We start from the raw sequence: 12,487 nt of genomic DNA, 5'->3' as shown, positions 1-12,487 counted from the left end.
GACGCTGCTGCTCATTCCTCGACCATAAAGTTTCCTTAGTCACCTCTTATGGCACTCATGAGTAATGAAGGGGTGACCTATTCTATACCGGGACAACACGGCTTAGTTAATATAAGGTTAAAGTATTTGTAAAGATAATCGTATACATCATATAAGAAAATTGTTCAAGTAATTCAAGTACAGATAATTATTAGAGACGTCGTCTTTAAAACCATTTATTTTCTTTAACAGTCATTATCATTTTGTTGTCCTAATTATTTATTATTTGGAGTAGGTAGACAATTATTTCAGTGCTCTGACGAAACGAAAGGATTTTATTTTCTGTTTCGGTGTTTTTACTCTCTTTTTGTCTTTATTCTCTTATACAATCCATCAATTTCTATTTAGGTGTTTCTTTACCTTTACGACCGTCTACATTCATATTCAATAGTTTCCTTAAAATATTTCCTTCACCTCTACATGCCCATACTAAAATAAACGATTGCTTATTAACTTTTCTATCGCTGGTACTACTTTCAAATTTACTCTGATATATTCACATGAATGTGTGTAGGATGATAGTCTTACTTTTAAATGAAAGTTTGTAAAGGTGTTTGAATGTTACTCAATCATGGCTTAAACATCTGTATGGATTTTAATAATATTTGAAACAATACAACACTTTTTATCTCTTTAGTCGTGAGTTACAGAGGATATATCATAAAATCAAAGTTTTGTGTTACCGATCCTGACTTGATTGGTGTAATGTATATTGATATTTGTAACAGTCTAAGGAAACCAGATGTTCTCTTTCTATAGAGTCTCGGTCTACATATACTGTACTGCACTTATGCAATATTTTTGCGAGCTATCAAATTACGTCGTAATCGTTCGTGGTTGACATAGGTCAGTTTGCAACACTATACGAGATTAGATTACGAATGTCAGATTAGATAAACAACCATTGTATGCAATTTCTTTTACAATCATACATGCGATAGTGTTCGAGACACTATTTTCACTTTCAACTTTTAAATATGTATAACATAGTTATATAATGTTGGTTTCTTTAGTTTTTTCCCATAAAATAAATAATATCTTTATTATTAATAATATTTCCACAAATTTGTTTGTTTGTTTAATGGATTTTGTATTACTTTTGTAGTCCATGTCTATACTGTTGTTTGTGTTTATTATATAGGTTACGGTTATATTTTTTTTAAATGATTTATCAGTTTGTTCGCCAATGACAGTAGTTTCAAAAAATAATTTGAAGATTTCTGTTCTGGTAGCCTCTCTTCTGCATTGGTCTATAAAATATTGCCGTTAGTGTTTTAAAAACACAACAATGTAAGTTCGCATTTGAAAACATATAACAAAGCTATACATGTTTAAACAGATGTGTGTTTATTCGTAGAAGCAAGACTATCTATTCATAGTTCATGAAAAGGTGTTAGTCATTCTTCCAAAAACAATTTTGCAACGAGTGTAATGACCGCCGAACTGAAATCGTTTTGTGTTTTCCGATATTGTGGTTTCTTAATGACTTGCTGGTTGTTATTACAATAAAAGCTACCATGTTTGGTTTGATGTTGTGATGTAATATTATCAATATGTTTTGTTGTATTTTAAATAATTCACTAGTAAATAAAAGTATTTATAATATTTACTGCAGATAATATAGCAGACTGGGGTAAAAGGATATTACGCAAAAGCTCGAATGCAGCAATTGAAATGGGATAATTTCTAGCATATACTCGTATCATTATTGGCATTTCAACGGAAAACCCTGTGTGGTCCTGTATTAATTTCACCAGTAAAATTTGGGCTTGTTAATTTTTTAAAGGATCGTCTCTTTATAAAAGTTACTTGGTATACAATGGCATGCACAGGTAATCGAGCTTAATCGTTTTTTTGCTTGATGAACGAATGCTCTTTGGTAATTGGTAATTTACAAGTATTTTTTATTCAAGCAAGAGAACCGTTAGGTGCATCGTTAATGCAATGTATGTTGAGTTGAGTCGAAAATGTTACTTCATTTAGGCATGTACTTCAAGCCTTGCCTGTAATTTTGTCCTCATGAGGTCTTCGCTTGTTTTTCTGTTTTAATCTAAGTTGTGGCTTATTTGGGTCCAGCTAAATCAGTTCAGCTGTTATGAGTATATATGTATAATTGAGTAAGTACCGAAACATCTTCACAGAGCTTCATATATGTAATACTTGTAGGATTTTAATATTATAGAAGTAGTGACTGTTCTGTGGGTGACCTTATTTATTGCGGCGGACGTAACAAGGTTATCTCCACCAGCCCTGATGCCTTTCATATCTATTTGTTGGTATTTTTAAACATGTGTAGACTATATTTATGAATTGTAATATCTACGTTTCTGTTTTTATTATGGCTTCAAATTTAAATTCACCTATTTTTTTTATCTTGGTTGTTGTTTAAAAACAGGTTTTCTATTTTGCCTACCTTTTAAATGTCACATTACAAAACAACTATTAATGTATGGAAATTTAAAGTAATAATAGCACCAATGCTAGTCACCCTAAGAATAATCGATTGGTATGATGTGAGAATGTGATGCGGATGTGAATTTATGTATATTTATAGCTACTGCTATAGTGAATAGTAATTTAATTGAAGCAAAGCAACAATCGTCAATTATAGATCTGAAAATACTATGGACACAGTGTATACTGTGTCGTCTCTTGAATCCTCATGCGTGGGCCAGCTTGGCTGAGGATTAAGGTTATACACCTTAATCCTTCTGGCAGATTACATGAGTAATATTATGTACTAATTACTCTAGCATTAATTAAACGAGAGAAAAGAAAACAATTGGTATACTGAGTGAAAGGTGAAATTTGAAAGAAGGCACGGAATTTGAAACTGAGGGTAATAGAAATAAAGGAAATGGGGTAAAAGGAAGACAACAAAAAATTTCAGCTAATTACTTAAAGTGTAAAATTAGTATAAATTGGTATCGAAATTAATATTATGACTCATACTCGTATTTATGAAATATTTATAATTTTTTCAGCTGCTGTATTCTAGTAGTATTAGTATTGTTATTTCATAAGCTATAATATGTGTTATGAAATGATTATGTTATTATTTATAATTAATAAGTGTGCTTCGTAAAAAAAAATTAAGTTATCCTCGTGCACCCAGGTGTATGATCTCTGAAGAAATTTCGAATATCGAGAGATTTTAATGACGCAATTCCTCATTTTTTGACAATCATTGAGAGTTAATTCGATGGAGCAGCACTTGAAAACAATGTTAATGATGTATCAGAACCGGTAAAGACGAGTGTGGCTGGACATAATAAAAACTTGTACCTACAGAGTCGCGACCGATGGCTGTTTTCAAAAACGCAGTACAGACGTGGTTATTATTTATTACAAAAGCGCATGATGATAATAGGAACATGTATTTTATTTTCCATTGTACACACGCGATCAGAACGCGTTGTTCGTTTTTTGGCAAGCGATGCGGTTGATTTCTGGGAAGTATTACATTTGGGACCTAAGTATTATACCTGATTGTTTTTTGGTCATTCACCTAAAAGATCTTTGTTATTTTATTATTTTAGAATATGCTTTCTGAATTTCTAGTAATAATTCCCATCTTGGATTTTCAGTTATTGCAGTTTTTCGCTTTTAGTCTGTGAGATCTTTGGTTTATAGACAAAGCCAGATCATTTGCAGTTCGTGGAATTGTAATTTCTTGAGTAATCTCAAGACCTATTTCTATAATAGCGGTGTACGTCATTAGTTTTTTGTTGTTCAGTATCAAGTACGGGTATAGTAGCGGTTGCAGATTGCAGTCCCTTATACGATAATTTGTCGTCTTTGGTTCAATGACCCTCAATTACCCTTTGAGCCCTATTCCTATTGAGATAAACGACTGCGGTTTATTCAGTGTACGAGAGTCCATCTCAATTTGCATAATGACCATCTCCGCCTCAATGATTACGTCCATTAATATTTACAACATGATTAGCCGTTCAAAAATTATTTCTCCTGAATGTTTTCCTTGAATTTTTGAAGGTATAAGATTTCGTGTAAATGTTGCGTGCATGTGCAATAGAACAACTAATTACAGTCACTTGCAGCTGATGGTTAGACAATTGGATATATGCGTGTGGTTGTCATACAGTTTAATTGCCATATGAGCCTTACATCAGAATAGCAGTGGAGAAATTTGATGTTCATGAAAAGATTATGTTTATGGCAGTACAATACGGCTGTTGTTGTTTTCTCTTAATTCTCTCTTTTTTCCAAGTTCAGTATGGACCATGTTATATATGTAGGTATTGTGTTGGTTTTAAGGATAAGAGCGTAACACATTAAGCGTACACGAACACAATTTAGCGTAGAATCTTCTTGATTTTTGATAGTGGTAAATTAAATTGTACTTGGTAAATTGTAGCTGGTGAATCCATATCTGCCCCATTGGCATTTATTATTTAATATATAGTATTTAAAATAATATTTTAATTATTAATAATAAAGTGTATCTATTTTTATGTAAATGTAATCTGGTTGTGCTTACATAATTTGTTTTCATTGTGTAATTACACTTTAGAATTTTTTGTGTGTACATCTTAGTCCTCGGGAGTAACAAAACATGAGCGATGTCATAATAAATCTTTAATATTCATATTGTTTTAAGATATCATATTCTAAGGTGTACATTCAGTTTATTAGTCATTGTTGCCAGCAGTGAATATAATACATACATGTTTTAGTATTACTGTATGTTTTAATTTTAATGTTATAGTTCCAAAGTTTATTTAATAATGAAATGTTTTCTTCTTCCACAGCGATTACCATAGGCATCAGAGTTATTGGACCAGCTTTAGGATTTCTTCTTGGAGCGTTGTGCACAAGTGTGTACGTGAATCCACTGTCGGACCCTGGCTACGAGTCCAACAATCCAAGATGGGTCGGCGCTTGGTGGTTGGGTGAGTTATAAAATTATATAAAATAACACCTGATTTAACTAAATATGTAGAGAATGTATTACAAGCGCAAGGCTTCTCAGTCGAGCTATATCATTTCAGTAATACACGAGTATTACGGTGTTGCGATTTGTGAAGAAATACTCGGTATATAAATTGAAGATTGTGGTTGCATGATTGGCGGAATTTAAGGCTTATCACATACCTTGTTTTTATATGGTCGCACCCAGTACAAGTACTCGGAGCCTGGGCGTGGTGAGAAAACGTTTAGTCCGAAATTTGTAACGCAAACTGACTACGAGCATATTGAGCTATATTTATTGTAGGGTTCCGTGTTTCAATGTTGTTAAATATTCTAGTCACTTGTGCGTTATTACATCAGTTTCAGTTTATTTTTTAGTAGATATTTAAAATTATCTTCCTATTCATAAAATTTTCTTGAAAATATGAAAAAGATGGTAAGAATACTTTGCCATGCTCTTCGGTTAGTGCGCATCGGCCCTATATGGATTCCCGCTTAAACCCGTCATGCATGAGATGAACTATGAAAGTGGTTGAAGCAAAAAACATTATGTAAGGATAGAGGCCGTTGGCACTTGGATCTATCTTCCCGTAAAGGAGCTAACATGAAAATATACATAGTCAGAACTTGTCTAGCATCGATAATTATGTACATCGTTATTGCTAATACATTAATTATTTTGCCTATCAGATTATCCACGCGATATATCTTTACTAATAAAAATGCAACCGGATTTAATCATACATGAAATATTTTCGAACAAGTTTATGAATCTAAGAATGTTTTCGGTAATTTTGGAATTTTTGCTTTAGAATTATTAAATCATTGTCTTCTTCTTTTTTATCTGTCTTTAATTGGTTTGTGTAATTTATTGTCTGTTAATAAAATCTTAAATTCATTATTATTGTTAGAGACTGATGGAACTCTCTGTCTTATCCATTTCTTTCGTGACACGGCAATATATCGTTTTTTGTATCGTCGTAAAAATAAAATTCTTAAGTATTATTATTTTATTTATGATGTCATTTTCGTACAGTCTAAAAGAAAGACAAAGGAAGTAAATATTCCTTTTTTCACGAGTTGTTTTTATTTTGAAATTCCGACAGTACTGGATAATAACATGCCATTGGAAAAGGTTTCAGGCTTTTTATAAACTTTTTTTACATCTACTCATAAGACGCGACAAAAGGAACAGAACCTAATGCAAATGAAGGAAGACACGAAATGAAATCAGAGTCTATAGTAATAGACTGTTATTAAAAGATTTATGCCTAGTAGTGGGTCATTAATTAGATAGGTTAACATATAGTTAAACATATATGCAGTAACAGTCGCCACTGCAAAAATTATAATGTATTATGAACGAAGTCGGGAGCAAATACAAGTTGGTAGTAATACGCATTGAATAAATAACTAGCTAGAGATGATTTATACACGAAATAAACATTAATTTATTGATGTAACCACGCACATTATGCATCTGCTGTTGGCCTCAAAGGAAATCTGTTATGCATATAAGTAGCTACTTGTTTGAGTCTTGTTGTTTAATTGTACCGTATTAGAATAATTTATGTTAAAGATCCTTGTCAAAACAAAACTTTACTTACTGTTTTGCGTATTTTATTTATAACTTTTAAATCTAGAAAAAGACTTCAATAAAGAGCGTAGTAAGAGAACGTGAATTAGAACAGAAAATGAGGTAGATAGTACCATTTAAGTGGATTTGGAGTAGTTTACGTTAAAAAGCAGTTTTTAAAAGAGCTTTTTTTGCAAATGCAGGTTTTTCAGTAATTCCAAGTTTTCTTATTTTTAAAATAAGATTATGTCAAATATCTTATACTCTTGCTTAATTATTATCACAACAAATAAATATATTGTTAATCGTATTGGAATAGATACTCGTAATCATAATAAAAATAGCCGCCAGTGCAGTAAAGCATCTAGAGCTTATTATATGATCTTAGAAAGCTTTTGCCAATTAATTCACTTATTTCCTTCGTCCTATAACCTCAATTCCATCAAAGGTAGCGTGAAAAAATACTTCATGAGCCGGAGTAGTACGGCCAACTGTTAAGAGTGGAACCTTTTCTTTTCGGTTGGTCGTATTGATGGACCATATCGTGTCTGTGATCTCTGCATGATGAAAATCTCTAAGCATGTTTTAAAAAAAAATTACAAACATTTTAGAGGAGTAAAAGAAAAAAAAAAGGGTTTGTTTGTCGAATTTAACTCAATTTCAATTCAAATCATATTTATTTAAATAGTAATAACACCTATAGAAGCCTATAGAAGAATAACGCCTATAGAAGCTCTTTCAATAAATAAGTAACGTTTCAATTTGTTATCCGGTTGTTTTTAAAATACCTTTTTTTTAAAAGGAGATATATTCGTCAATTTGTATTAAGGGATTTGTTGGGAACAAATTGGTACATAAATAATAAACAATTAGTCATACACATGTATATTTAGTTACAGAAATGTCTCGTGAGTAGCGCTAGAACCGGAGTCCTTGCATTCCATCGCGGTATCGACATCTACCGTTACCGACGCACTAGTGTAGATTTGCGAACAAAATCCACGAAGAAAGCACGCGCGTGACATACGTACTAAACAACGCGTGCGTATTGCTACCGGTGTAAATCCATCTCTGTAAAACTAATCACATTTCACCAATACCTACAAATAAAGGCCAAACTTCACTGGCATCGGATTTGCAAAGTCAAAATGTACCTTGGTGTTGTTGCAGTAGAAAACTGCTACAAGCGTGCCCCGACTCGCAATAAAGCGAATTCGCAAATGCTCATTGAATGGTTTCTGCGTATTTCCTTATTGTTCAACTGCCATAAGTTCATGAATGAAGTTCTGAATCTTAATAAGTTGTTTAATGGACATTCTGTCGGTATTTTTATCTGCTATTACAAAATTTACATTGTCGCCGTTTTATTAATCTTATTAATTTGGTTTCGGATTTGGTCTTTATTTGTCTGAATACCTAACAAGAATTACATATAATTTAGTATTTGCTTTCATTTGTAATCTAATATGACCATTGTTTTTGTCTGATCCATAATTTTGTTATAAAAACATATTAACTTCATCCACAATGTAGTGTTTTTGTGAGCAATTATCATTAATTTCCATGAGAGCTACGGTGTTTTGCATATTTTCTCTATTGTAAAAACATAATGTAAATATTTGTGTAGTTTGCGTACGAATCTACTGAATATTTATTCGAATCACCACTTGGGTGTTACGTAGTTAAATTCTCGTAAATAGAAATCGTATTTAAATTGAATTGTTATTTTTCAAAAATAAAAATTCATTTATAAAACCATGACATTGTATGATCCGAGGCTTGTTATTCATGATATAGGAAGTTTATCGTAATAGAGTCCAAGACCACTATCAAAGCATAACATTTTTTTTGTGTGTGATAAAGTGATTATTTTAATCTAAAGGATTTCAATGAAAATCCAATTGCATTGATTATGTACGTTTAATTTAATTGGGCCATTTTGTAATTTGATATGTATGATTCTACGACATTTGCGATGCTAAGAGATTATACTTTGATTATCAAACACGATTTACGTGTTTGATTTGATAGCAATCTATTGATTAGAAAATTCAGTATATTATATTATACCAATGAGTGACGTATATATCGTTTTGCCTTAGGTATCTAATGCGAACTATCTAACGTAGTGTAAGAGTGCATAAGGGATCGTGTTGAAGAGATGAAGGCAGGGTTACGATTAACAATATTTAGATAATGGCATATACATTATTGAGATTATATAAAGTTTGTTTAAAAGATTTTAGTATAGATGATAAATACTCATTGGTAATTCGTAGTTGATAAAGCACATATATTTAAGGAAGCAAATTTTTTCACTCATATAACCATTTAAATTATTATAACATTTTCTTTAATGAAAAGGAAGAAATAACTGGAATGCTTACAGTATTTGATTGTTATATGATATTCAATGTTTCGTAGTAAACTTTGATATCTAAGACGTTTACTATTTCTATTGGTAACAGCCGGCTATAGCCACGCCTCTCTCGTCGGTCGCCGGACGCTCGCGTTGCAGTTTCCATTCGGCTTTCGCTTTTTTCTCGGCGTCACGCTGCGTCGGCGTCGGCGCACGCGCACGTTACATAACACTTACATCACGGCGCGTCACCACAACTAAAATAAGCACTCTATCGGCCGGTCACGGCCAAGGCTGCGCGCCTTGTTGTCGACAATTATGCCGTCGCTGTCCGTAATGAGGATTTAGTGGGTGGACACGAGACCGCGCTGTCTTGCTCACTTTTACTTTTAAACCGGTTCCCCGTTGACCTTGCGTCTCTATGATACAAATGTCAAGCTCGCCACCCGGGATACATTGCATAAAGGACTTGTTACGTCACGTGTTTCAATACTAGATACCGGCAGTCGCTAATGTAAACAATTTTAAATCGTACTCCAGTACTGTCTCGTTAGTGAACGCCCTTGACTTAGCGCCGACCGGCCGACCTTGTTGCTCCGCAAACGTTTTCTGTTCTTGGGTCTAATGGAATTAATATGTTACGCACCAAGATTCCGTAGGTTTTCAATGTGTAGTTTGTATGTACTGCCACTAATGTTATTGAAACAGCATTCACGTTGTCAATATGTTTTACAATAGGTAAACATTATGCAATGTCATCAGTTTGTAAAAATATCTACTCGAGTGTAATCAAATGTTAAACATCTTATCATGTGATAAGTGAGTTATGCCATGATAAAGTATAAAATTTTAATAAAACAACATAGTTAATCAAGTATATCACGGTTTAAAAGAAGAGTGAATTACTAGTTTTCGAGCGAAATAAACAGAAAGTCAAATGTTATAACTGTCTCTTACTTGTCCTGGAACTTGAATTATAGGTTTAGGCTATAGCATGAGCTCCCTTTTTTTATAGAGACTACAGCATTGGACAGTACAGTATATTATACAGCAGACTTCAAAAAGAGTGTAAAAAGGTTTCTTTAGGGTCGATAACGCGTACGTGACACTCCTAGTGTTCATATGCGTCCATAGGCTATAGTGACCTTGTATCATTAGACGAACTGTATGCTTGTTTGCTATCTTCGTGGTAAAAAAAATACCCAATAATCCTTATATATAAATAACAAATCAAGCATTCTCGATTGTTGATCTAAAAGGCAAAATACCTACCTAACAAAATGACAACACAGTGTGATAAAGTAATATTGTGGTTTATACAACTTTAAAGCCAAACAACACTATGAGCTCTAGAAACTGTGTATATTTTTGCTTATTTACATGAAATTACGTATAATAAATAAATAACATCAGTATCCACGAGTTAATATCAAACAAATTATGACTGGGTTATCTCGCGTGTAATTATGTTTCTACATAGTAATTTGATCCTTCATTTTCGGATCTTTGCATGTTTATCTGGTTGCGTATCGTAAAGGTCGTTGCGTTGCCAATCTACTTAAATTAGTTAATCTATTTTAATAGTCAGCGAAGATTGGATTTATAAAATTTTAATATGTAACGATATATTCACAAAAACATCACGTGTCCCTAGCCACGTACTTGTTCAAATTAATGTTTCATGCAATTCGTCTCGCTTAGTGGCGCCGCTCCGAGCGTGAAGTCTTAGCTCTTGCCCTGATGAGAAGTTCAAACGGATTAGTACGCCTTTTGCTACGTTTCTCACTTCTGTCTCGATAATTTATATAATTAGAACATTTCATATATGCGATCGTGTTGATAGCTTGTGTAAATAACGCATCACTCGCTCCTACATTCGCTGTCTGTTTAGTTTCATAGTTAGAGCTTTTTTGCGTTGCTAACGGATTTGCAATTTTTTGCCAGAGGATAATGCCTCTGTTTATGGAATTATTATTTTACGGTTTTGGCACATTAAAATGGATTGTGTTTGTGTTTAGTATTATAGTTTCTATGTAAATTGATATAGAAATATTTGAGATAATATAACCGTTGTTGATAATTGTAATATTCAAGGCATATAGCGTCCGGTAGAACGACCAGCTTTATTAGGCAGGAAGCAACAAAAGAAATGATATTGTTGAGTGGTATTGATGTTTGTCATATTATCCGTATTTTTTTTTGATGGGTGGAAATGGAATGGTAACCTCGTCTGTGCTAACGGGATACGCTGGCGGAGCACCAGTGAAGGGTGATCGATGAGAATGAAAACAGGCCAGTTAGCCCATCATGATGAATTCATCAGGAATTAACCATGATAGTTTCCAGGGGGAACCGCGAAGAGGTCGACCTGGTTGGGTATATTGCTAGCAATGGGATTCTCAGTCTCCATTACTAACAATCCCTTTCCCCCTATTTTCCGTATTGTTATAAATTGTCGAAAATGTAATTATTTTCGCCACATAATTTATTCACGGGAGTCTCGCAAAGTTTCTATGAGTTTGATTAAAGATAACGTGTAGCTTATAATTTATTTGCATATCTATTGGAAATATAATATTATTAATTTGAAAATTAAGAGACGAATGTGTTAATCTTTTGTTGAAGGTCAATTTAATTTATAAATTCGTAGGCGATTTTTTTTTCAACTCGATTTAGTCTTAGGTGATGTTTAAAGAGAGACGCTGCTACTCATCCCTCGACCTTGAAGCTCTGTTAGTTGTTTCTTGCGATATCCACGGGGAAGAAAGGGGGTGGTTTATTTTACACCGGGACCACACGGCGCAATAAAAAACATTTGCCTTTAAGCAAAATGTGTCGTAACTCAAACCGATTGAATAAACATAACAGAATTTACAGTGTACAAAAGAATGTACAGAGGAGTGTACAGAGGAACACCTGAGTTTTTAAGAATGGCAACACATGGGAGGTATCTTGGGCGCAATAGTATACTCTGTTATGTCCATGGTACTGTTCATATATAGGCGACGATTACATCTTTTCATCTATAAAAAAATCTAATTAAAGCAAATGTTGTTTGTTACAGGTATGGTGTTCATCGCTACTTTCATTGTTTTGCTGTCGTCCCTGATGTTCTGTTTCCCACGGCAGATCAAGCAGGAGTCAGTGCCACCACCGACCAAGAAAGGCAAAGAAAAACAGGAGCCTTTCTTCAAAGGTGAATACCTATTCCATTCTTCATATACAGGCTGAAAAATACAACGTCAGCGACCTTTTAGAGTAATGTTCTTTTAGTAAAAGAGGGTTGACGTCAGGCAGGTGGCCGGTCGTAAAACTAAAAACCAAATCTTTTTGTAATATGGATAAAATCATATTACGCCGACCCCAAATGATTGGAATAAGGGTAGGAAGAAGAGGATGATGATGTTTTAGTAAAAAGTACTAGTTCTAGTAAAAACTGAATATTTTCATCAAAGAAATTAGGTCGTAACTTTCAAGAAAAGAACATATTATATTCTTTTTTTTTTAAAAGCCGGCAGCACATCTTTAATTTCTCTTGTATTGTGGGTTTGTTTGCCTGTGTTATAAAAAAAAATATAGGT

At 33.3% G+C, this 12,487-nt stretch overlaps 1 protein-coding gene across 6 annotated transcripts in view; it reads left to right on the top strand.

The window, feature by feature from the left end:
- LOC113518480 (solute carrier organic anion transporter family member 74D-like) overlaps positions 1-12,487 on the top strand; it is a 69,944-nt gene that overhangs the window by 39,708 nt on the left and 17,749 nt on the right. For all 6 annotated transcript variants that reach the window (XM_026903434.3, XM_026903432.3, XM_031913269.2 and 3 more), the window contains exons 3-4: positions 4,812-4,952; positions 11,971-12,102. In XM_026903434.3, coding sequence (XP_026759235.2) covers positions 4,812-4,952; positions 11,971-12,102 — 273 coding nt within the window. The remainder of the gene's footprint in view (positions 1-4,811; positions 4,953-11,970; positions 12,103-12,487) is intronic.

Source organism: Galleria mellonella, unplaced genomic scaffold, assembly GCF_026898425.1.
Source record: "Galleria mellonella isolate WM207_F2 unplaced genomic scaffold, CSIRO_AGI_GalMel_v1 utg171, whole genome shotgun sequence".
NCBI lineage: Eukaryota > Metazoa > Arthropoda > Insecta > Lepidoptera > Pyralidae > Galleria > Galleria mellonella.
Note: the sequence above shows the minus strand (reverse complement) of the source record. Positions and strands in the feature narration are given on the sequence as shown.